General features: G+C 39.0%; 5 protein-coding genes across 6 annotated transcripts in view; 1 reads left to right on the forward strand and 4 right to left on the reverse strand.

The window, feature by feature from the left end:
- Window positions 1-3227: 3227 nt before the first annotated feature.
- On the reverse strand, window positions 3228-5268 carry pvalb8 (parvalbumin 8). Its single transcript, XM_030789876.1, has 4 exons — window positions 5208-5268; window positions 4874-5006; window positions 3838-3947; window positions 3228-3253 (listed from the first exon to the last, which is right to left on the reverse strand). Exons 1-4 carry the CDS (start codon window positions 5266-5268, stop codon window positions 3228-3230), a joined length of 330 nt encoding a protein of 109 aa, XP_030645736.1.
- A 4105-nt stretch (window positions 5269-9373) lies between these two features.
- On the reverse strand, window positions 9374-10129 carry LOC115825973 (parvalbumin beta). The gene is made up of 4 exons (XM_030789649.1): window positions 10069-10129; window positions 9774-9906; window positions 9550-9659; window positions 9374-9432 (listed from the first exon to the last, which is right to left on the reverse strand). Exons 1-4 carry the CDS (start codon window positions 10127-10129, stop codon window positions 9407-9409), a joined length of 330 nt encoding a protein of 109 aa, XP_030645509.1. The 3' UTR covers window positions 9374-9406.
- A 2730-nt stretch (window positions 10130-12859) lies between these two features.
- Window positions 12860-13927, reverse strand: LOC115825967 (parvalbumin beta-like). Its single transcript, XM_030789638.1, has 4 exons — window positions 13846-13927; window positions 13401-13533; window positions 13190-13299; window positions 12860-12885 (listed from the first exon to the last, which is right to left on the reverse strand). The coding sequence occupies exons 1-4, from the start codon at window positions 13904-13906 to the stop codon at window positions 12860-12862; spliced, it is 330 nt and encodes a 109-aa protein (XP_030645498.1). The 5' UTR covers window positions 13907-13927.
- A 3034-nt stretch (window positions 13928-16961) lies between these two features.
- Window positions 16962-18419, reverse strand: pvalb5 (parvalbumin 5). Its single transcript, XM_030789823.1, has 4 exons — window positions 18359-18419; window positions 17485-17617; window positions 17231-17340; window positions 16962-16984 (listed from the first exon to the last, which is right to left on the reverse strand). The coding sequence occupies exons 1-4, from the start codon at window positions 18417-18419 to the stop codon at window positions 16962-16964; spliced, it is 327 nt and encodes a 108-aa protein (XP_030645683.1).
- Window positions 18420-20222: 1803 nt separating this feature from the next.
- Window positions 20223-25785, forward strand: part of lmtk2 (lemur tyrosine kinase 2) — a 30208-nt gene continuing 24645 nt past the window's right edge. For both annotated transcript variants that reach the window (XM_030789863.1, XM_030789864.1), the window contains exon 1: window positions 20223-20740. In XM_030789863.1, coding sequence (XP_030645723.1) covers window positions 20644-20740 — 97 coding nt within the window. In that variant the 5' untranslated portion in view covers window positions 20223-20643. The remainder of the gene's footprint in view (window positions 20741-25785) is intronic.

Genomic DNA, 25785 nt, shown 5'->3' on the forward strand with positions numbered 1-25785 from the left:
GCAGTTATTTTGGACCAAGCCTGGGCTTAAATGCGCAAGTTATATGTTAATCAACAGCAGCAATCTCCATTAGGATTCATGAAGCTGTGACCACTTGCTCACTGGATCATTTTTTTCCCTGAATACTTCACCAGGGAATTAAAGTACTAACCCTTAAGCTGTGATTGCGGAGCCCCGACATCTCAACACTTTACCATCTCTCACTGTATGTCTTTGTGTCAAACAGATGCAATATTGGCATTATCGCACAGTCATGGTTGTCCTGCTCCCATGCCCTTGTCACATTATCCTGTTCTACTGTCTTAACAGTCAGCTTGGATCTGTTGGGTCCAATTTCCTTCCTGTTTACAAGTCATGGCTCCTGACCCCTGAGGGGTCATGGCTCTATTGTATCTTCTGGCTTGTGTTACCTACTGGCTTCCCCCATCCTCCCTGCTCTGGTACCCTATGCCTAAAGATGTTGTACCTGGAGTGTCAGAATTACAACAGACCTATGGACTATGTAGGTGTACGTTCTCCATTTCTCTCTCTCTTTCCCTCTTTCTCTTTCTCTCTCTCTCTCTCTCTCTTGCTCTCTATCTTTTCCTTTATATTTACATTGTTTTTTAAATGCAACAATGACAAAACCATATAGTCAAAGTTAACTTCCTTGATTCTACTGTGAGAGGCCCAGAGTTGCTGTGGGTGTCTTAATGTTAGTTAGTTAGTTAGTTAGTTAGTTAGTTAGTTAGTTAGATTTATTGTCCCCGGGGGGAAATTCTTTTCCACCGTACTGTACACAGGGAAAATCAACATCACACTATCACCATCATATAGTGCATACATAGATAAACATGGGCGCTTGTACATACATAGACGCATAGACACAACATATAGCCAGGATTTCTTAGTTCCTTCTTGAAGTCACTCTGTTAAGGGCTGCTACGGTGGTGGAAACCAGACTTTTAACAAAGCGAACCCTTTTGCACCTCAGCGACCTGTACCTGCACCCAGGGGGCAGTGAGATGAAGTGGCAGTTGAGTGGGTGTGTGGTGTCCTATGCTATTGTGATTGTGATGCGTGTGATGGCCTTACAGTTGAGTTCTGAGAGGTTGGGTGTGGGGAGGTCTGTTATCTTGGTAGCAGTATTGATAATGTGTGTGACTTTGGCACGGTTTGTAACAGAGAGCATGTTAAAGAAACAGGTGGAACAGCAGAGCAGGATGGGTTGTTCATCTAAGACACGTTTATACTCTGAATTAAACACACAGAATCTATCTGAGATTTTAAAAAAAAGACATGATTATGATAGAATGTTTATGATAGAATGCAAACAGTAATGAGTATGCTCTACTGTGTTATTAAACAGTGCCAAAATGCTATTGTGAAAATAGCAGATTATATGTAGGATGTAAATGACAGAAATAGAGAGACAGTGCAGTCTTTGATGATGATGTTCCTCTTATGTTGGAAAAGCAAGAAACCTGCAAAAGAAGCACATTTTCTGTCTCTGCATCAGATGAATGTGCATTGTACAGATGTCTAAAAAAAGGACATTTTTGTTAATTTGACACTTTGTCTATTGTGGGAAATGACTGTGGATGTGTGTACTCTGACGTGACCTCACACTCATACCCATAATTTATCACATGTCTGGTACCAGTTTGGAGTTAGCACAGCTATTTTGTTTTAAAATACTCTGAATGAGGTCCCTTGACTTATCAGCCTGAATTTCTTTCTGGCCCGCTGATTAAATAATAGTTCCTAAATATACACAAATAAGCCTAAGTTTACCTAAACCTGAGGCAGTGGCCTAACTGGGCTCTGATTATTGCCTACTGCTGACTATTCTAGTCTGGAGGTCTCTGACTGCTTTCCTTAACTGTGGGCCTTGTACTAGCATGTTGTTGTTTTTGGAGCTCAGATAAAATCGCTGTTCAGGTGGATATTCCAGTGTTTGAATATGTTGATATTCCATTTGTCTTTGACTAGATATTTAACACAAAAGACTAGATCATAAAACGGAGCTAAGTGTAGATGGTAATTAAGTGGCTTCAGTTCTTTATTAGCTTGTCCTTAAGCTGTCTTTGGTCTTGACACTGTGCATTGTCTGTGTGTATAGAAACAAACTTTACATCTCTTTCACATTTGTTCATATTTGTTCATAGTTGATTTCACCAGTGCCACTATAGTCAGTCTTAGTACACTCCATCTCCAGTGTAATTATGTTTCTGCATTTGTGATGCCAGATAAATCAGTTAAGAAAATCATTTATTGTTTGATCATAACAAATTGACTCTCTCTCAACAAAATGTCATAATATAATTAGATATGACAAGCTTTTGAGGCTTCTCGTGTGAAGTAATGGGGATTCCCTTTGTGACTGAAACAGTAGAGTCACAGCACTTGTATTTTCATAATGTTGAGTCTTGGCTTCATTTACAAAGTGTAGGTCAAATGTCACTTGAAACAATTGGCTGAATCAGTAATTCGTCAGCATTCTGCCTCTCTCGGTCTTCTCTCTAATTACAATGAAATACACTGTGCTTTCAGGATGTGTTGTATTACTCCTTATACCTGATACCCAAGCGATGAATGGAGTGTTTTATACACCGGTGTGAACATGAGCAGATGCAACTGGATTAAGCTATTTTAGAAACACCAGTGCGCATGGCTCATTAAGCAAGAAGAGGCGGCTGTCATCAAACTTTATGGATAACTTCACAGACTGATCAGTCTGAGAGGTGAACCTGTTTGTACCTTTCCACTGATTTTTATATGTGTGCACATATACGTGGGCAAATACACACACACACACACACACACACACACATATATGTATGTATGTGTGTGCATGTGCGCATGTATGTGCAAAATTTGCATATATATTTAATATTATGTAATGAAAGTTACAGTTTCTAACATGAGAGAGAGAGAAAGAGAGAAAGAGAGACAGGGAGAGAGAGAGAACTGAACTGAACTGAACAGGATGTAATAAACTTCAACAAAACCAAGGACAACATTAAATTTTTCAATGGTTTATTTACTCATTTTGGGTTAGTTTTACATTTGGACAATACTGTAGCATTACCTCTCTAATGGATTGTATTTAAAAAGCAAATAAAAATGTGTTGAGTATAGATTCTGTTGGTTGGAGACTTTAAAAAAAAAGGCCTCAGGGGATGTAGTGTACATAAAATTCAATCCTAGTTTGGGTGAGAGGAGAAGACCTGAACAGTCCAAATCGTTTAGGACAACACCATGGCCTTGAACTCTGTTTGAAAAAGACAGAGAAACAAAACAAGATCAGTTACTGGCTGTGTCCTTGGCTGTGATACACAATCGAAACATGTCACACATATCATCATGTGTTAGGGTAACAACATAGTTTTACTGTATCTAAAAAAACTGATTGAATTTTCTGTGAAAAAAAAACCTGTCAAAATATGACACAATCTGATTGCAGACCCTTTCAGCAGTATGTTATTTATTCATTTAGTTATTTTTGTCCCGCAAAATAATATATTCTCCTGCAATATATGTGAGAAATCATTTTGAATATTGCCTTGGAGGAGTGCTTTGATTTTTTGCATTATATTATGAATAAAAGGTTCCTGTCACTTTTTCACAGCAGGGCCTTTTTTTTTTGGATGAGAATAAGTATCACCTTTGTCAGCACTTCTTCTTTTGCAACAGTCAGCAAACTATAACCTTATAGCATTTTAACTTAAAATGATCTCAACTATCCAAATTAAATGATTAAACTCAATCAGCAACTATAATGTATTCTGAAGCTATTCAAACGTAATCACTTTAAAAACAACACCCGTAAAGACAGATGAAGACAGTTATATTTACCATCTACACCAATCTTGCCATCGTTGTCGTCATCAGCTGCAGACAGGAAGGCCTTGGTTTCTTTATCGGTCAGCACCCGGGCTCCTGGAGAGAACCGCTGGAGGAAGAACCTGGAGCACCAGACAAACACTGTGAGACACTCCTCTACTAAACACTTAAATTTCCGAGGCTCCATAAACTGAATGTGCCCCTCTTTGTGTTATCCGCTCAGTCAGTCAGAATCTAATGTCCTGATTAGACATCTAATGTGGGTAGCGTATTCACAGAAGCCAGAGAAAAAGATTTAAGGGTGAATGTCTCCCTTTGTGTGAAAAGCAAATGTGTTCTAAGCCACAGAACATTTGCTTTCACATATCTGAGCCACGCATGTGCAGGTTTTTCCAAAGGCATACAAAATGTAAAACTTATATTTCAGAAAAAGAAGCCTAATATGTTCTCTGATGTTTCAGATCAGGAAATTTAATTTAACCTGCATTAAGCAATACCTCACATACATCAGCATCGAGCTACAGCTAATTTATTCTAGTTTTCAATAAAAAATTTCCTTCTCTTAGGCGTAGAGGGACATGAGCTTTTCATCTTTTCTGTTTCCAGAATCAGATTGTATCTTGGCTGCTAGTTTCCTTTTACTATGTCAATTACTCCAGTAATCTATGCCACATGCTCAGGTTTATCATAGTACAACCTAATTCAATCATAAAACAGATGTCTGGCACCAGATGATTTGTCTTTTCAGGAAATACTGAGGAGACACCTGAAAAGCTAATTTAAGGACTGTGTTATCCTGTATATTAACATTTCTTTCTCTAATGTTGCTCTTTGGAGGGCTATCAGAACCCATGAAGATGGGTTCTGATAGCCCTCTGAGCTCACACACACACATATGTGTGTCTGTGTGTGTGTGTGTTCCCTGCTGTTAAGGCTCAGGTAATGTCTAATTTTTGGTGGGTGAAAACAGGTATATTTCCTTAATATATTCAATGACAAGAATAAATAACCTGGTGCAGACAGGAAAATGAATGAAGAGACTCCTTACTTGAGCTCCTCCTCCTCAATGAAGCCACTGCCATCGTTGTCAAGGATGCGGAAAATGTCCTTTACTTCCTGGGGACTTTTCTTTGTCAGACCACACATTTGGAAGAACTTCTTATGACAGAAGGAATCAGGTGCTGTGAGAGAATTAACCAACATGTTCCATCAACTTAACGACAAAGAGAAATAACTGTCATGACTCTGTTAATCTCACACTGGCATCCATATTACTTAAAGCTAACCTAACATTTTGGGACTTCATGCCTAAACTCTATCCACACATGGAATTGAGGTGTCCAGTGAAGCAGCAGTATAATGATATTGGTGGAAAGCGATACCTTGGCAGTCCTTGACAGCGCTTTCGATGGCATCAGCGGAAAGGATAGATGAGAGCGACATTGTCCTGTTGGAAGAACAACCATTGTAAATAATTAACACATTTTCATGACTGATTGTACCTCTTCTCAAATCAACTTGGCAAGAATAGTAATATTCGTGATCATATGATAAAAATACATGCAGGGTTCCACAAAATACTGCTTAAGTGATCGCATATATTTTGGAAAATCTTTTTTGTTTTTTCTTTTTAAAACTTGCTGAGGCAAGAACAAAATCATCCACTCAAACTTTTTTTTGTTACTTGGTCCAGCTAAAGACAACCAGGGATTTCTCACAGAGTAGCTTACATTTTCAACGTGCACTTCCAGTGAAAACTGCAGCTAAGTCTTTCATCTCAGTAAAAGCTAAGAGTTTACATCTGAATGTGAGGAAAGATAAGCACCAGGCCAGAACATATTAAATCATCCCCCCTCTCACATTGCCTTTTCCATCTGACATTTCCACCCTTTTCATTAAATCCACCCTACATTTCTTTAAATTTTCAGAGCTCAAAATTTTGTATCTCCATTCTGTCTCAGTAGAAAGATCAGATGCGCTGAATTAACGGTGACATTGTGTCAGCATTCACAAACAGCACAGAGAGAGAAAATATAAAACAAAGTGATGCCCGCAGGTCCCCATGACGCAAGCGCACTTACCCCTTTGGTGTTCTCGCCGGCTTGGTGATCCAACAGAGAAGTAAGGCTAAGTGGTGAGTGCTGTCTGTCAAGGGGGATTTATATAGGTCTGATTGCAGTGACAATGGGCATTTCTTGAGTTACCTGTCTCTGGATCAAATTCTAACTGCTAGGCCCAGCTCACATTTCTTACCTAACTAATTAACCTTTACTATTTTTATCCGTCCTGGGGCTGAGTGTGGATAGGCCAGCCTACAGACATCTGAAACGCCCTTGTAAATGGCAAATTAAGTAATAAGTGCTTTTCTGTCTGTTCGCTGCTCTATAACTCCACCTCTCCCATTATGGATTATGATAATACAGATGCAACAAAAAGTTTCTCTCTCTCTCTGCCCTCTACCCTTCACACTCCTTTGACATCTTATTCCACCAAACAATTTATCTGTTGTCTTTTTTTTAAGCATCGATAGATTTGTTAAATCAGAGTATTAAATTACTGTGATCATCAAATACTATCCTCATGTGTTTGTTTTACTACTAAATTTATTCTTTCATCACTCCATTTGCATTTTTGAGTGCATATTTAGTAAATTCCTAAATCTTTTACTTGGTTAGAATTCAGAATAATGCTGCCTTTTCTGAAATTCTTATTCAATGTCTTTATTTTCAGACACAAATGTCAAGAGAGAATAAATTAAAAAAAATCCCATGCAGTGATACATATAGTTCCCAACTGAACTGATGCATCACTGCTTTTGTCGAACACTGAGTGCCATGACAGTTTAACCTTCTCATCTCACACTCAGCTATGAAGTAAAAACTGATCTATCATTTTTATTTTCAGTATGCTGATTCAGGAACACAAGGTCACCTGCTGCCTCTGTGCATTTGCAGTGTTTTGACTGCGCTGTTGTTTATGTTTTACCACGCACCGGAGTTCAGCATTCTCCATACCGTTCAACTTGTTCAGGTTGTAATGGGACAGACAGCCTAGCTGACCCTTGTTTCTTCAAAAAGAGAGACCTGTCTTTCTGTTGGGTACGCAAATACTTCTGTGTAGGTTTCATTTCCATGCATCAATGGAATGTTTATGAGCATTTCATTTTATACATATTTTAGATTTTTTTTTTTTCAAGCGGTGGATCATAGTTTTTTAGAGTTAGACCTGATCAAAAGTATGAATAGGCACAACAGTTCTTCTTATAGACAGCAAAGTGAATCATAGTTTGAAGCTCAGAGCATTTGGTTTATTTTATCACTGACAGAATTTGCACATTACACAGCCTGAGTAATGCTAATGGAAGGCCTGCAGACTAGTAATTTGCAATACTGAATGCTACAGTTAAACAAATAATAATAAAGACTCCAAAAGAAGTTTGTTTGAAACAAGCATTCTAGCCTACACCCTGTTCATTGACCATTACAGTGTTTGGGATCTTGTTCATGATGTCTATTGCCTTGCGTAAGCCCTGTAACCAGATGCAAGGAGCTTAATTCTCAAAGAAACCGCGAACATCTGTGGTTGGTTTCCCTCAGAATGCGCTGCGGTTTTAGGGATTCAATATACCCGCTACAGCTGTGATGTTCACTGTATGTGAAAGCTGGTCATCCTCCTAAGTGCCGGAGGCAAGCCTGTCAAAATAATATGGTTGGGCAGATCAACTGCAATATGGATTTTTAGCCAGGTTGACGTACGATGACGTTTAGTCATGATTTTGTTGTTGTTGTTGTTGTTGTGTTTTTGAGTGTTTTTGTTGTCTTGTGAAGACTCCAACCTTTTTTTGTCCTCATTTGAAGATGAATGTAAACCAAAAACACAGTGGGAAGAAAACAGTTATCCTGATCAGATTCGCTTTGAAAATAACGCTAAGTTATTTCCTTCTTACGCGTTCAAATCTTTTTAAAAAGGTGGTGGTGGTGTTTTGTTTTTTTTTCACTGCGAGTACTGACATGCTTAGGGCTGACCTGTCTGTAATGAGTTGTAGGGGACCCGCTACCGTGTTGCAGTGAGAGAAACCCAAGAGCTGGCATGTCCTTGTGAGGATGAGACGGTTAAAGACATCGGATCCAGTGGTGCTTCTTACCGATGGACGATGATGTCATGGCCGTGCCGAAACCTCATATCCTATACTGTTACTGAACAATAATTTATTCATTTACATTTACTAATATTCATTGCAAGCAGGCATTGCAGGCATGTGCTCAATGTAGCCAATGACCTAAGCAACTCTCCTAACTGTTGTGGTCCTTTGTTATTTCTTTATTTGTTTCCCAAATAACATGCATTTGTCTAGATTGTCCTAATAGAAGAAACTACTGTACCGTGTAAGCTATAATCTCGCCCTGTATACCTCAAGTAACATTCTAGATAGAGATATGCTCCCATGTTGCCTGAAAATGAAGTGTCTGTCACACCAGCAGGCAGTAGTGATAGGTATATAGCACCATCTAGTGGACGGTTGAAAGACTACTAGGTGTGCTGCTGCGCTCCGTTTGCTTAATGAAACCAGTGCTCATTGGCCACATGACCGACGCTGTTTTGAGGAGGATGTCAGTGTCCATTAAGATAATCATCCCAAATAATTTGTTAGAGTTTACCATTACATTCATTATGATCGCCTCAGATCACGTTCTTTTGCATGTTGATGAATTAGGCATACGCGAATCAGCATACTGCTTAATTTTACGCGAGATGAAGGAGAGACCGCCACCGCCACCGCCACCACCGCAAACATATAAACGTGAGATTTAACATGTACTGGTTTTAAGATGATTTGCGCTTTTTACGTGCATATCCTGCCTGCGGCTCTCATAGAAGTGTTCCATACTAAAATGAACCCCAGATAGGGGATAAACAAACAGACTAAGAAAGAAAGAAAGGTAAGAAGGAAAGAAGGACGCAAAGAAAGAAGGAAAGAAAGAAAGACAGAAAGAAAGAAAGAAAGAAAGAAAGAAAGAAAGAAAGAAAGAAAGGATGTGAATCCAAATGAGTGTGTTTTCCAGAATTGTGCAGAGGGCCTCCCTGATTGAGCCCTGTGTTTTGCTGGACCATAATATTTTTCTTAGGCCTGCAAAATGAACAAATCAGCAATAGAGGTCAATAGATAGCTATTGTAATCCTACTGTAATCATCCTTTTTTAATCTTGCCTATGAACTGCAAAAATATCCATGCAAATATATCCAAAAATAAGCACACAATATCAAAAGTTATCTTCTGATAATGTTGTACACTCCATTTGAAAAGGAAATGAAAGCAAGTCATAATATTGCAAAAGAATATTTATTCTTTTCTCATCGTCCGTTTCCCAAAAGTGCATTATAGATTTTACAATAAGCAAAATTCATATTTAAGACATGAGACACAACCGCGCTACATTCACAATCATCATTTTGGACAGAATGCTGTATGGGAGGAAACTTGTCACAAGCAAATGTATAAAAATTATTTATAGTCAGATGAAAGTCGGAGGTCTTGGGCAATGTTGTTCCTTCAGAGCAAGATGTGTTGGTCTATCGCTGTTTATGCCTTAACCAGGGCAGCGAACTCTGTATGAATGAAGAAAAAAAGAAAGAGTAAGCAATTTAACAATGATGCCTGGCCTGTAACTCATTTATCCAAACGTTTCTCTAAAACAAAATGAGAAGAGGGGTAGTGTGACCCACCATCAACTCCAATCTTGCCATCACCATCAGTGTCTCCAGCCTTAAGGAAGGTCTTGGTCTCTTTGTCAGTGAGTGCCCTGGCACCAGCTTTGAAGTTCTGCAGGAACAGTCTATGGAAAAAAGCAAAAATAAGATGAGTTTTATTTTATGTATGCTCTAAATCTAAATATTTACTTTTTTCTTTTCAGCTGTTTGTCTGTCCTTTCTAAGTCAGCGAGGCTTACTTCAGCTCATCTTCCTCAATGAAGCCACTCTTGTCCTGGTCAATGATGGCAAAGGCCTTCTTGACGTCATCGGCGGACTTGCCAGTCAGTCCAACCTTGGCAAAGAAGGCCTTGTGGTTGAAGCTGTCGGCGGCTGTGAAACGAGTGTATGCAGCATTGTCAAATATCGTCGATGTTGTTTTTGCAAACCAATTATTTTGACACTATTAATCCTTGTGGCCTAAAATGCATAACTGTGGCAGAAAATTAAATTAGGGACTGAAATTGTGTGATCATGACCATAAAAAGCAATTACCTTTACATGCCTCAAGGGCTGCAGTGATATCAGCATCATTCAGAACACCTCCGAATGCCATCTTTAGCTAAAGAAAAGAGAACACATCTTCTTTAGTCTTACAGCAGGCTAATGCGTCCCTTTGTCTTTACCTCTGTCCTATTCTTAATCTCGACCATTGTATCGAGCAAAGTTTGTTCATCATGGAACCTCTAAAAAAGTAAATTGCATGCAGATATCTTGGCTTAAGGACTGGAAATATTCAAGTTTTCATGGTTACCATGAAATGACTCGCTTTTGTTTAATAGGTCTGTCTCTACCAATCATTTAATCAAATTCCCTTTCATTCATTTCATTATACGTCTTTAAAAATACTAGCTTGATTCATGAAAAATATCAATAAGTTTCAACTGAACAGGTCAAATCCACACCACATCTAGCCATTTCATAATTATGGGGTGTTAAATTCCAAGAGTCCCTTGTGTGGCACGCATAAGGTCGGTCCTCTGTAGCTTTAGCCACTAGACAAAAGTTAGCCACAAAGTCCAAAGTAAGTCCAAATGAGTCTCAGAAGGAGCAGAACATCTTTGATGATCAGAAATGTTCTGGTAATGAAAAAAAAAATTGCAGTTCCACCTGGGCAGTTCATTGGTCCTATAAGATTCTCAACAAAGCCAGGATGTTGCTGTTTTTCCCCATAAGATGTCCTTTCTGCGTGAAGACTCACCTCTTTTGTCTTTGGTGGTGTGGACTGATTCAGAAGACTCCGAGCAACTGCAGTGATTTCAAAGTTGCCTCTGTCAACCTTATATACTTTCACTCACCCGAAATATGAGGCATAATGAAATGGATACCAGGCGGAGGGGCGGCATATGCGTCCAGTAGACAGACTGTACTATTTTTATCTTCATAAATGAAGATGCTTAAATGGTGCGTTTGAAAAAAGTTCTTAATATCCCGCAATGCTAATAATACACGCTGCTGATATGGATGCAACGACGGGTGCTGGCGACAGATTTTGCCTTGGCTGCATAATGTAGAGAAGTGCATGTATGGATATCGCGGTGGTCGCTACGTTTGGCGTTTCTCTGGAGGGAACTTTGGAGGTGGGCTTTCTTTCGTCCACCGGGCAAATCGCCCACTGTTGATGTAATTCTTGACTGTATTCGATTTTTATCAGAATTGTGTTGTAATTCGTTGGTATGATGCTAAAAGCTTTTTTTCTTTTTATGATGTTTTAGACCATGTTACGATGTGACTTATTGCACTCAAACACTGCTGACAGGGTAAGCTGGGTTTGAATTGTAAACGTGTCAGCGGTGTTTAAATTGTAGCGAATATTGGGAATGACAACACTGGTGGCCAAGTTTGTGTAGTTGCAATTGTAGTGTAATTGGAGTCTTGTTTATATTGAATCAATGAACGACGCTTAAAACCGACGGTGTGCAATGATTGTGACAGCCTAAAAGCTACGTAGACACACTTTTTAAAGCAACTACTGGTATAAGACCATTAAGACCAATGGAAATTAAATTTACAGAATATCTCTTTTACAGTATGCTTTTTCTTTTTCTTTTACAAATAGACAACTGTCACTAGTATAATTTCCCCAATACTCGAGAAATTTTCCACACCTGACAATATGCATTCATTAGACAAGTAGGCAAAGTTAACTTGAGTATGTCAGATTCTTAAAGTTCCTATTCAAAAATCATGTTAGTAGCGATATTAGTAGTGTGTAAAAAGTCTTCATAGACAACGTGCCAAATTTGCATTAAAACAGGTGAAAGAAACCCCAGTATGATTTCGTACTACGTCGTGTCGCTTTCATGTTGAACAGTAAGTGGCAGCACTGTTCCGTCAGTCACATGAAGTGACGCTGTCGAAAAGAAATTCATTTGCTGATAAAATCTCCGTGTTACAGCGTTCTACACTTTTAATTCCCCACTCTGCTGTATTTTTTTGAATGAAGAGCTTTAGAAAGTTTCACTTGTATTCCGCATCAACTGCAGAGACGAAGTGGATATAGGCCTATTTTGGTTATCTGTATTGGGTGTGCTTCAATATGCTACTATTCTGAGTGAAATTCTTTTTCTTTCTTTCTTTCTTTCTTTCTTTCTGTATGTATGTATGTATGTATGTATGTATGGATACAAACTCACAGAGGTATCTATGTAGTCTGCTTTTTGGACGATTATATGTGGTTATGAATTTGTTTTGTTACTGTTCTGAGAATACAGGAAGCTGACATGGACTCTAATTGGGTATGTGAAAACTATCCTTTGCAAATCCCCTCCATTGCATCCCAGCAAATCTCTGGGCCATCCCTCTGCCATGAGTGTGCCAAGACTGGACACTTACCCAGCAGGATTCCCTAGTGTCAGTGCATTACTGTAACAGGTGCATCCCTTGTCACTGACAGCCACTTACAATAGCACCAATTCAAGTTTTACAACTGTGCAAGGGAGGACATTCAAATGTTTCTTCCCCTTAAAGGAACCAGCTGAGACAAGAACAAGAAAAAAGTTAGTCAAAGACAGGATACACCAAAACTACATTTATTCCTTGTTTTTCACTCTTCCTCAGAAGTGCATAAGAGATTGTACATTTGCACAAGTCTTGTGCTTAAAAGTAAGATACATCCAAGTAACTTCGACAACAAACTAGCAGAACACTGTTCAATGCTGAGCAACTGTCCAAAGACAATTCATAAATAAGCTATAAAAAATATTCATGATTTAGCTGAAAGAGTTGTGAGCTGTAGCTTGTTAGGAGTTCTGGTTCCTTGAACTGAGATGGACCTTGGTCAGATTTATGCCTTTACAAGAGCAGCGAACTCTGTGAGATGAAATAAAGAAACAACTACCATTAGTGAACTATTTCTCTAAAATGCTCCATAATTTCACATTTTGTTTGACATGCAGCCATTAACAGCTATAATCAGTTCATATTCAGTTATACCCAAAAGTATTTCATCTTCACAACAATAAACAAATACAGGCTTCAGAATGAGACTTTCTACCATTTTATTCTTCTTACTTGTACATTCCCAATCCAATACTGGTTTGTTTAGCTACTAATAAATATGAGCCAATAAAATATTTTATTAGAAGTCTTTGTAGAGAAAGGTAGACCATTTTACCGTCAACTCCAATCTTGCCATCACCGTCACTGTCACCAGCAGCAAGGAAGGCCTTGGTCTCTTTGTCAGTCAGTACTCTGGCACTAGCTTTGAAGTTCTGGAGGAACAGTCTAGGGACATAATACAAAATTCTGTTAGCCTCGACCCAGCTCTGTACCTCAGATTGGGAATAATCCGGATCGTGACTAAGCATTGATTCATGTCCCCTTACTTCAGTTCATCCTCCTCAATGAAGCCACTGTTGTCCTGGTCAATGATGGCAAAGGCCTTCTTGACATCATCGGCGGACTTGCTGCTCAGGCCAACCTTGGCAAAGAAGGCCTTGTAGTTAAAGGAATCAGCAGCTGTAGAACAACATCGGAGTAACATTTTTATAACAGACAGCTGTTTCAGAAGCATCCAGAGGAAGAACTTCAAACTGAAATATGCGAGTCTATCTGAAAGGAGCTATATAAAAAATGTTATTTTTATTTTAGAATTTCTCGATCAGTGTCAGTGTTGCTGATGTTAAGATCAATTTCACATTACTCAGCATGCCAGCTCCATTTTTTGAACTATGAAAAAAATATTAATTCAAAATGTAAATCAATTTTATATTCTAAATCAAGAGTTTAAAACATCCAAGACTGTAAATTACACAGATTGTTAAGACTTACCCTTGCAGGCGTCAAGAGCTGCAGTGATGTCAGCATCATTGAGGACTCCAGCAAAGGCCATTTTTTATATCTGATCAAGCTGTAAAACAACAAGCAAAACATTAAAAATGTCCTACATCTGATATCACAAAATAGTTTATGTTAGAGGCCTATGTGAGAAAAAATCCAGGTTCTCATTTCACTAAAGGAAATTTGTATTAATCAGCACACAGGTCTCCTGTCAGTGTCTATTCTATTCTACTAACGTTTATTCCAACGTCTTCTACCCGTTCAATTAGCCTATAATTCAGATTATTGATCCCTTACAACAACGCTTTGCAGACAGGTCTGATCAAGAACAAATTTACACAATACAGGTTTGGCAATTTGATGTAAGTAAGTGTTCAGCCTATTAAACAGAAAAATCAACCCAGACATTACAATTCGGGAGAGATCACACAAATTAGCAAATGTTTTCGTCAATATGCGGTAAGAAATAGTCTTCCCACAGCCGTGGTGTAGAGACCAAGTAATTTCTTAAATCTGCCGAAAAATCATTTGCGCACAGCTTTACAACAGAAATATGAATTGAATTATTTGCCCCAGTGATAAACCCATTAAGATATTTTTTTATCTTCCAACAACTCATCCACACGCATTTGTTCATCTATGCAAGTTGGTCCACTGATGCATGTGAACCGAGGCCCAGAATTCGATATGAAGTCCAAATTCTCTTGGTAGGCCGGCGTGATGCCGGCGAATCCCAAAGTCACTACTAAGTATTCCCAAAAAAATCCATTTGTGGTAGTGATTTTCTTGTAACCATCAAGAATATCTCTGAAAACTTTTAGAACGCGAAGACCTCTGCACATGATGCCGAGTTTATCCCATGGCCTAATGGACGTGTCCTTCACTCACCTTTGCGCTTCTCTAAGGCGAGTGAAAAATCAAAGAAGTAAGTCGAGGTGTAACCACGCTTCCTTCTTTCCCGACTTATATACCCCTGACCCGAACCATTTACAGGAGTTTGGGGCGCAGTAACAGATACTTCAGATGCGCTTCGGTTAGGAATAGTTTCAAAAAAATGTGTCCAGTAGTCAAGTTGGGCTATTTTTATCCTCACAAATGATGCTCAAAACCATGTGTGAAACCCTGTAGACATTTCAAGGCGCCTTCCTCCAAAACTGAGATCGTCCTCATTGGCAATATATTCTAACCCTCTCACATGGTATAATATATGACTTTAGTGTTATTCTTGTATGATTGTTTATATTACACTTTTGGCCGAAACCGAGACACAAAACACGCAATAAACCATAAAAACCTATTTATAGGAACGTCTTTGCCTCGTGCAGTTTAAGTGGATTATGTTTCTGTTTCCAAGGAAGAACGTTGTCCTTCCACTAAACCCCTGAGCTGAGTTGGAAATTTGCAACTAGGCTTGCACAAGACTTATAATTATAACTGAGTAATTACTTGATTATTTTAATTGGTAAACACACCTAGAAAGAGCCTAAATCTTCAGGAGTGGGCGAATGGTCAATGCACACAAAATAGAATATATCTCTTTTCCTAGTATGTTTGAGCTTTCTTATGGACAAATGTTTACGTGAAAACAGTAGGAATTTCTATTAAAAACAGTTTAACAGCTGAGATGAACATCGGCGTGGCATTTGCCACGCCTCATTTACATATACTCTGACGAGTAGCCTATGGCGGTTCACGAATATCGACCAAGGTTCTGGGATAAATGAGTACCCGCTTGGATGGTTAAGAAATATCTCTGATGTTGTCTCAAATGACTTTGTCTGCAATGTAATCTTCAAGGTTGTCATAGCACTCATCTCATAGTGAATTATTCCTGAAATCAAGATCGATCAATGACCATATATAGCTGCGAGTCTTTCTGCCAATCCCTATATGTACACTTCTTAAAATGTAGGCTAATATAGACCACTCGAGGCTCCGTGTAGCCCCAGTTTCTTGGATCCGCTCCAAAACGTTAAAGGGGGCTCCACGGACATAATCAGTCGTTTACTGTTCGCGTCAAATGCTTAAGTTTATCCACCTGTCCCTCCTGGAAATCCTGCTTCCACATAACTTGCAGTGTAGCACTATACATAATTACGTGCATAATAAATTACAATGTCTACATTATAAACGGGATTAACAGATACGGTATTCAGTGTGCCCTATTTTTAAATCAAGGGAGTTGAGCCTAAAAGCTCTCCCTGTTTAAAAAAATCAGTTTTAAACTGCCAGTTTATGGAACACAATAAATATGCATTGCTTAACTGAGAAAATAGATGCATATTGTAGAATATATGGTCTGGAAAGAATCAGATCTGGAAGTAGACGATTTTAATATCATCATCTGGCTAATGTGACGACAATAAGCGATATTACAATTATTTGAAGTTGCACTTTAAACGTGTCCATCATAACGTGAGTCTTCTGCATGTCGTGGGTACAGAGCCGTAGGGATCATGAAAGCAAGCCTTGAGAGTAATTCTGAAGCCCACTGCAGCTCATAATGCTTCCAGTGTCTTTGCCTGAGACGATTTTCCGCAACGTTGAATCCAATCCGTAGGGGCACAGGCCCTGTCCATGGTCCTCGAGCTAAATTTAAGGGACTGTTGCTTGTTAAGCACTAGAAATGCTTAACAGCGAACAAGAATGTGACACTGAGTTACTGGCTGCATTGACGACGAGTATGAAATTTACTTCCTTGAACCTATTGCATTTCGTGGGCACATCCTGCTTGTTAAGTACTAGAAATACCTAATTTCAACAATGAATGCGAATGTGTCGTTAAGTTACTGGTTACAATGATGTTCACATAAAGTCTAATTTCTTTAGATTAAAGAGTAAGTAGTCTGTGTGGCTGGTACTAGGTTTCTAATTTAAGAAATTGTGAGTAAATTTGGAGGCAAATAGAAGTCATTTAAGGACACACTTTATTGAACAGTTCCATTGAAGCTGTAAATCCAAATTTGCAAAGAAAAAAAAAGAGTGTTTTTCAGCTTTGCTGTGGCTGAGAGTTGCATGCCAGTAACATGTTTGACAGGCCAGCTCATGGGCTCTTTTTTAATGTCCATCGAAGAAACCAATCCAGTCCTTCACCGCTCAGCACGACTTCATTTTAGCAAAGAGCAGAATTCTAAGGGGAAGGCAATGAACAAAATGCAATCACTTTTAGGCATTTATGCATTCAGAGAAGTAAATCACTAGATCAATAGATTCATTGAGTATATTCATATATGCAGCTGTTTCTTTCTGAATTGTGCTTCAAAATATAAAGGATCTATTCGGTATATCCACAACAAGAAACATTGTGAAGTTTACTTAATAACCTAATGACAGCCTGCAGTGAATGATTAAATCATTCAGCTGATATGATTTTTACCTTCCATTCCAATTTTGCCGTCGCCATCACAGTCTCCAGCTGCAAGGAGTGCTTTGGTCTCGGCCTCTGTGAGCTCCCTGGCCCCAGAGGAGAAGTTCTGTAAGAAACGTCTACAGAGAAAGTGAGAGAACACATAAGGTGTACGTTTAACAGTTATTCAACGTGCTCGCTTTAGCCAAAATCAACTTTTTGTGTGAATACTCAGGATTACCTCTGCATTCTCCAAAATTTACATAATGTGATATATATCTTACTTGAGCTCCTCTTCCTCAATAAAGCCACTCTGATCTTGATCTAGGACTTTGAACACACATTGGCCATCTGCATTGGACTTGCCAAACAGCCCCACTTGCTCAAAGAAGGACTTATAATTGAAACTGCCTGGAGCTGTTGAGATAAAGGGGACATGAGGGAGGAATAGATGGTGAGATTGAGGGCAGTGTAAAGAGAGAAAGAAGAGTAACACCATCTTGCTGGAAGGAAAGCCCTACAAAGCTTTTCTTATTTAACTTTAAAAAAAAAAAGCACAACCAACATTTTAATATACAGGTGGGCACAGCTGATAAGAAGTGGTGGCTTCTAGACACACAGTGCAATAGGTCACATCGATCCTATATGGATATATATAGATATATAACAACTGTTCATCATCTCAATATGCTGATTTCACCAAGTTGTTCTATAAGGTCATCCATATTACAAATCCTCTTGAGTATTGACTTGTAAAAACTCTGTGGTTTTGTTGGTTGCCCAGTGAAACTGTATCTAAAGGCACTGACATTTACATTTATTCTGGATGGTGTGCTTTGTCCGTCTTCTGAAGCAGACATAATTTTGAGATGAATAATTAAGAGCGGGTGGGATCTGAAGTCTACATAGTTGGTGATGCAAACTGGATCTTAAACGCTCAGCATAAACACACTGGTATCTTGGTGGTAACTACTCCCCAGCCCCCTGGCTGCCAGGTTACCTGTTTCTTCCCTTTCCCCATGCTGATGCCCATAGGAGTTGAGGTGGGAGTCGGCGTGTGTGTGTGTCCACATATTATTTTAAGGTTGATGCCAGTGGGTTTTCTCTGTGTGTGTATGTGCGTGTGCGTGTGTGTGTTAGCTATCATGTCTGACTCACCTTGACAAAACTGGATTGCAGTGTTGATGTCTTCTTCTCTTAGGATCCCTGCAAATGCCATGGTTTTCTTCACCTGCAGTCTGCCCAATTACCTTTCAAATGACAAAAGGTGATTTTTGGTATTTCTGTATTTTGGCTGTCTAGTGACCAAAGACTAAATCCTGTGAATATCACTGTCTACCCAAATATCCAGTAAACAACAATTAAATAGTTGTATTTTGACATTTACAAGGAACTCCCTTGATTCAGGGTTTTTCAAACACTTTCTCCTTTGTACCTGCATGTTTGTCATAGTATACAAACAAATAATCTATATATATCTTTTAAGACCACTAATTCATTTAATCCAGAATGAGAAACTTCCAAGAAAATGCAAGACTAAAAAGCTACACTCAGTTAAATCAGTGAAATAACAGAGGTGACTTTACTGTAGCTACTGTATTGTCATAATTATACTTCTATGCCATAACTCCAAAAAATGCCAAAACATGTGTGAGGAAATTAAGTAGATACTAACCGTAAAATTGCCTGATGTAACCGTTTCTTAAAACCAGCTACCAGATATATCCACCTGAATTGCTCGCTGCCAATGCCACTCTCTCTATGAGCTCAGAGATTCACAGAACTGAAGCAACCGTGATGTCTGTGCCCTCAACCCTAAGGAGACTTCCCTGCCATGAAAAGACCTCCCTCTTCATTAGTTAATCAGAGCAGATAATTTTTGACAGTTATTGGATTAAAACCAGACACACAAACTCTCTATATTCCAAAGAAAACAACATAGAAACATGGTGGAGAAAAAAACTTTGTCACCAAGTCATTATTGGAATTCTGTGAACATAGAATTTTCTGATAGTGGATTTTAGTTTTATATCACAACATTAATGTTGAGTAGTTATGTGTTTGTTCATGTGTAAGTTTATGTGAGTGTGATTGCATGTGTACTGATGAATGAATGTAAAGCAATATGTTACTGGTAATGTTCACAATATCAAACATTATTCATACCAGAATGAATTCTTTGCAATGACACTGCTGGCAGGTCTTAATGTCATAGTAATAAGTTAAGCTTATCTTATTTTACGAATTTGTGACTCGCCCTAATTTAAAAGGCTTACTTAAGATGATAACTATGGCTTCAACGTCTTCTGGTTATGTCTCAGTATGGTTGAAAATAAAAGGGGGGACATGGACCTGTGTACAATTTATATATGCACAGACCACAAATAGTGTATTCTTCTCACGTCTTGAAAACCTCATTTGAAATCATTCATGAACCTCTTAACTGTAATGAGCGTTTCTTAAGGAACAATTTGCGCTGATATCAGCAGTAGCTGTTTTGTACAAGGAGTGGAAGGTCTCTGCAGCAAGCAACATCAGACATCATATGTGTATTTATAGTTGCTATTTATAAATATTTATGTACAGTTTATTAAAGTGTAATCAGTGATACAGCTGTAATGTAGCACTATTCAAAACAAACCGGGGAAAATATTCATTCTGTGATACCCTATGGGCAATGTTAACAATACAATGAACAATAGAGAAATACGTGATTCATGGCTCATATTCACACATAACAAGTTTACTGTGTCTGATTTACCTTTCCCTAACCATTCAACCACAGATTGCATGAGTTTCATGTTTGCGAAATGACATGAAACTGCAGGTAGGCACATATGTAACTTCACATCAACCTGTTTCACTAAAGAAATATTTGTGCGAGTAATGATTGGTAGTTTCGTGTCATTTTAAAGGGTGTGGGACGTGTGATTAGTTTGTGCTTGTGACTGTGTGTAGGTTGGACACACGGCCTCCTCGTATGACGTAGCATTGTAGTAACATGGCGCCGGTAGGGAAAGGTGATGCTTGACTGTGTACACTATCGATTTGCTATCGTGAAAATAAACGTTGTGAAGATGTTAGAAAAATGTACACGTAAAGATTTGATTGTTGAAGAGAGGTAATGGAGTTTTGTCGTTGTGTGCGATGAAACAGAGACGTAATTTAAGACACCGCTAGCTCTCAGTAGCTAGTGTGTTAGCGATAGTTAGCCACAGGCAGCGTCGGGCTGTCGTGAACGTAGCTAGCTTAGCTCTGCTAGGTGTTGTAGCTAAAAACACCAGATGAAACGTTAACAGTAGCGGTAATTTTTAGGCTATGTCATATAGACTATATAATGTGTTGTGCGTCTCATAGATGAACTCTAGCATAGCATTGAACTTGATAAAATAAACTGTAGCTGTAAATTTGGAACGACTAACTGGATTAGTCAAACTGGGAGGATGGAGAGTCACCATGGATTTGTGATGTTACTGGGTGCTCTGTTTCCTTTGTTGGCATTGCCTTCAGAAGGTGCACCAACTCCTGATTCTGAAACAGGTGAGAATATTAATTTTCTCGCAACGGGTTCTTTTCAAACATACCTGCGTGATACACCTGACAACAAGTCAGTTTACTCGGCATATTGTTCAAGTGTTAGCAAGACAAGACAACTGTCTGACTAGCTGGCGAAACCGGTGGTCGGCCAACTTGACAAGCGACAACTGGAATTCTTAGCCAGTAGTAATGGACAGTGTTGTTTGAGAGACGTTTTAGTCAATCAGCTGTTTAAATTTCTTACTGGTGTATTGACATGGCACTGTGTAAACAGATAACCTATTCAGAGCTCATGTGTAAGCTGTATGGCTAATTAGCTTGCTAGCGATGGACAAGGTTTCCCACTACGCCAAGTGCTGGCCAGCAGTGATCAGCCAATTTATCACTTGTGAGCTATGAAACAATGAAACCAAAGCGGATCAGTCATTGAACTCGATAAAGCTGTAAAACAGCCAAACTCTTAAATTATTATAACTATACAGTTTCCATACAAATGCAAGTTGAATCGCACTAAAGGCACAAGGTTGCTATTCCACTCCATGTAAATGTTTTAAACTCAAGTGATGTCATTACGACACAGCTGTGTGTCGATGTTTAGGTAAGAATAGAGGATAGCTAGATATTTGTTTGGGGCGGGATATAGAATATTACATTGGTTTTGGGATTTTGTATGTTTTACTGAACTTGAGAAATTTGCCAGATGTGCCAAAACCTCATCCCATGATCTATATGCACACCGCGTGATAACGGCCCTTTCTCAGGCTAAGGGTTATTGGCGTGATCGAAGATTATCTCGTTAACTTTCTCCCTTTTCCCTTAGTCTTGTTTTGTAGCTGTCTGATTGTGGGTGAGAAGTCATTTCCTCATCCATGTGGTGGTCACCTACAGTTAAAGTAGGCTATTGTGTAACTGCAAAAATTCTTTTCTTATCAACTGTCGTTAATGATTTACTTTTTGTGGTCTTCAACAACTTAAAATTCGTTGAACACACACAAAATGATTTGTGAGTGGCTTTAGAACTAGTTTATCTGTTGGTCTGAATTCTTTACAAAACATAATAAAGGATCTAGCATAGGGGTTTAGACCTTGATCGTCATTAGTTCAGGATGATTATGGTTGTTTACTGATGGCAGCAGTTCACGCTGCTTTTCTCATGCTGACACGATGACGCATTCCTTGCTGACTAATAATGGAGTCAGAAATGGTGTCCCTCACAGCTCGTGTTGCTTGGCTTCGGTCTCTGTGAGAAAATTCAAGGTTCAGTGACAGTAACCCTGATTTTTTGGGGGGCTGCTGCCTTATTGGGTGCTCTGTCTTGATAATCTGTCAAGTCACCCTGAGGGCTCTAGAATGACAGCCCGTACCAAAGTGTTGTAGTGTCACTTTGTGTCATAGTTACTGTACTCCATCTTTAATTTCAAAGGCCTACTGATACATATGAACAAACTCCCATTTGTCTGAGATTATTCTTCCTACCGTTGGAGTGTCTGATAGGGTCCATGTAGTTTTATTAAACTGCTCTTGCTCCATGTCTTATGCACAGGCGAGTCGGAAAGGCAAGTTGAATGTGTATTGAAAGTGGGAAAGGCACCTTGGAAAAAATATTGAGACAACCCTCCTATAAGGAGCTACCTGGATAACAGCTGAAGGGAGTTGTCTTCTAAAGATTAGGATATGGAAAAGGACAAATGTGTTCACAAAACAAGTTCATGCAATTTACTGGAAACATTTCCTGGAGTTTATAGAAACATTTCCTGAGTTTATCTGTAGCTTTGAATCTCTTGACTCTCTACAAAATTCAATCAAGCTATGCTTTCTCAGGATACAGGATGAGAAGTTTACATCGTGAACATCATTAGTCTGCAATGGCAAGGATGATAATTGATAATGGTACTGATTATCTATAGAAAATACAACAAGCTACTGGCTTCAGCTACAGCAAAGCAGTTCCGCACAGTGTGGCTAGCTACTGTGGTGAAGATTTTCTTTGCTTGGTTTTATGCAAATTTTATTATACTGCCGGTGGTTAATGGAAGTTGTAACTTTGCCTGCATATGCAATCTGATTGGAGGAAAATCATATCAGTGCATTAGGCAATATTTATTGTAAAGGGTTTTTGTCAGCAGGACAGCTATCATTCTCTGTTAAAGGTATTCTTTTTTTTGTTTTGGACATTTTCATGATGTTGAACAAAATGATCATTTTCTCTTTTTTCACATTTTTGGGAAAGTGGTGCTTTTATGTGCATCAAGAAATGTGACTCGTAAGCTCAGTAAATTCATCCTCATCACCGTGTTCACAGTATAGGCCTAATATCATATTCTCTATTCATTTTGTATAATTGGGAAGTACAGCTGATTATTCTCAAATTGTGCAATAAAAATCCAACTACTAAGTTGAATCTAGGTTGTGTTGTGGTTCTGTCTTTGTAAATTTGTGGTTCAAATTGTTGAAAGCTTACATAGCTGTACAGACATACATGCGGCTTGACATAAATGCTTGTAGCTGCTTTGCCCATTCTTAATGATGCGATGACCAAGGGCATGAGTTTGAACTATATAGGCTATTGCTTATTTCTACACGCTGACCACACCATCACTAATGTACAGGGAACAGTGTAGTGAGACCTGTGTAACTGGGTCAGCTCCACTTTGGTGTGAACAGAGATCACTATAAAATGCAGGGAACAGAAATAAGAGCTGGCAGCATTGCGTGGATTGGCCTGAGCAGTAGTTTAATAATTTGTAAGGTTTGCTAAGTCATAATGTAAACCCATGACTCAGATAAGGAGAGCAAATGGATATGTGACCATACATACCCGTCTTTAAGTGGGCCGTCGAAGGAATGCCGTGGAGCAGATTTAATGGTGCACTGGGTACGGTTTTTGACCGAAGTCCCTACGCTCCGTGGTTATGAATTAATTTGGGAATGTCTAGAATAGTGGTTGACTTCATTTAGGGCGAGTGTCCGCGTTGTGGAATTTTGAACTTTAGTCACATCTGTGTTTTTTTGTTAACTTAATGCAAAATGGACTGCGCTGCAGTAGGTTGGGAATCAGTTAATGGTTGTTTTATATTGTATTTTGGAGCTGAAGCTTCGCCCACTGACCCAGCCAGAAAATAGTGTACAATGTTTATCTTACAACCTATTTGATAACCCCCCCTCCTCAGTTGAGGTTAGCAGTATTCCATGTGTTAAAGCAGCCCAAATCAGATAGTGTTTGGTTGTGGAACTACTTCCAAGATAATTGCACTGTATGACCTCAGATCTCCTTTGTCAGTTTTTTTGTTGTTTTTATCAGTTCCCCTACACCGCTTTTGTTTAACAAGTGGCTTAGTCCACTTATTTCCATACTTGACTGACTTTTGACCATGGCAGAAAAAGATAAATGTGAATTCCCGCAATTGAAACCTATAGCCTTTTCTTTCTTCTGTGTTTATAGATATTGTCATACTGTGTGGGAGCTTGTGTCAGAGAACATCAGAGAGTTTAGTCATTATATTTTGTATACTGATTAAACTTGTGTCATACTGTTTAACGTGAACTTGCTGTAGGTGCATTTACAGAGCTCTGTCATCCTCTCTTGGCAGTCTCTTAAGTAATGGATCTTTCCTAAAAGCTCTCCTCCTCGCTCAACGTAAAACACATGACTGCTACACCGTCAAGACTTGGCTGCCTCCTGTCACTTTGTGCAAATGTAAATGTAAATCTCAGCGATCGCACACACACACACATTGTGAACCGTGAGCAGTGAATTTGTCCTCTGCATTTAACCTATCCAACACACCGGTAGTGAACTCACACACACACACACACACACACACATTGTGAACCGTGAGCAGTGAATTTGTCCTCTGCATTTAACCTATCCAACTCACCGGTAGTGAACTCACACACACACACACACACACACACACACACACACACACACACCCGACGCAGGAGCAGTGGGCAGCATGCCTTGCGCCTGGGGGGCATTGCAGTTAAGTGCCTTGCCCAAGGGCACACGGCCGTGGATCTCGGTCCTGGGAATTGAACCAGCCACCCTTCGGTCACGAGCCCAGTTCGCTGACCTCTAATATTCATTAGATGTAGTTGGCTAGAAGTTGGGTTAGCATGATTTGGCTTAATTTCCTCCTACTTGTCAAATCCTATGTGCATTATTCGCTCATCTTTCCGCTAGCCCACTGTATCTTGCATCCATTCCATAGAAGTCAGTGTCACTGTGGTTTTTGTTCTAGACTCCTGGTCAATTCATTTTGTAGTAGCATGTTTCATTGGAAAAGACTCATCTTCACTGGTGTCTTCAGCCCCCCCCCCACACCCACACCCACACCCTTTTTTAAATGAGCTTAACACCATTGTGCCGCAGTTGGCCTCTGAATTTTTAATATCTTGTTAATTTTTCAAATCAGACGCGGCTTCCTTATGGCTGTCGCTCACATGCCAGTCATGTGTCTGTTTGGAATTCATGCCAGTACAAAGAAATATGATGCAGTGGACTTTGTTTCCTGTTGGCCAAGACCAAATTTGGTCACATGATTGATGATATCACATTTTGTATCAGTTTAAACCCCAAAAGTTGCTCTGTAGTTAAGTACTATGGAGGTTGTGTATAATGAAAAGAGAAGAGAAACTGGTGAGCATGAACCCAGTCTTGGAATAGCTGCGTTATGAAATAGAGGTAGTTATGAAGATTACTCTGTGGAGAAATTGTAGAGGGTTTTCAAAAGTCTACAAGTTTAAAAAAAGAAAATGTTTCTTCTTGAAGCTAGTCTTTTGTTTCCTTTACTATAATCTAGCCTATGTACTAGTGATTTGATGAAATAAAATAATCTTTAATTTGTATTTTAAAGAACAGGGCATGTTCAGATGTTTTCTCATTCATTTGTTTTCATTAATTCACTCTTAATGGATTAACAAAACTGGTGAAATAGCCTACTAATGTCTAATTAACAAAGCAATGTACCAGGTCAGACTTTATATAATTTTATATTAATAAGAATAATTTAGACATAAATGATTTATATTTTCATATGTTTATACTG

Source organism: Chanos chanos, chromosome 13, assembly GCF_902362185.1.
Source record: "Chanos chanos chromosome 13, fChaCha1.1, whole genome shotgun sequence".
Classification (NCBI taxonomy): Eukaryota; Metazoa; Chordata; class Actinopteri; order Gonorynchiformes; family Chanidae; genus Chanos; species Chanos chanos.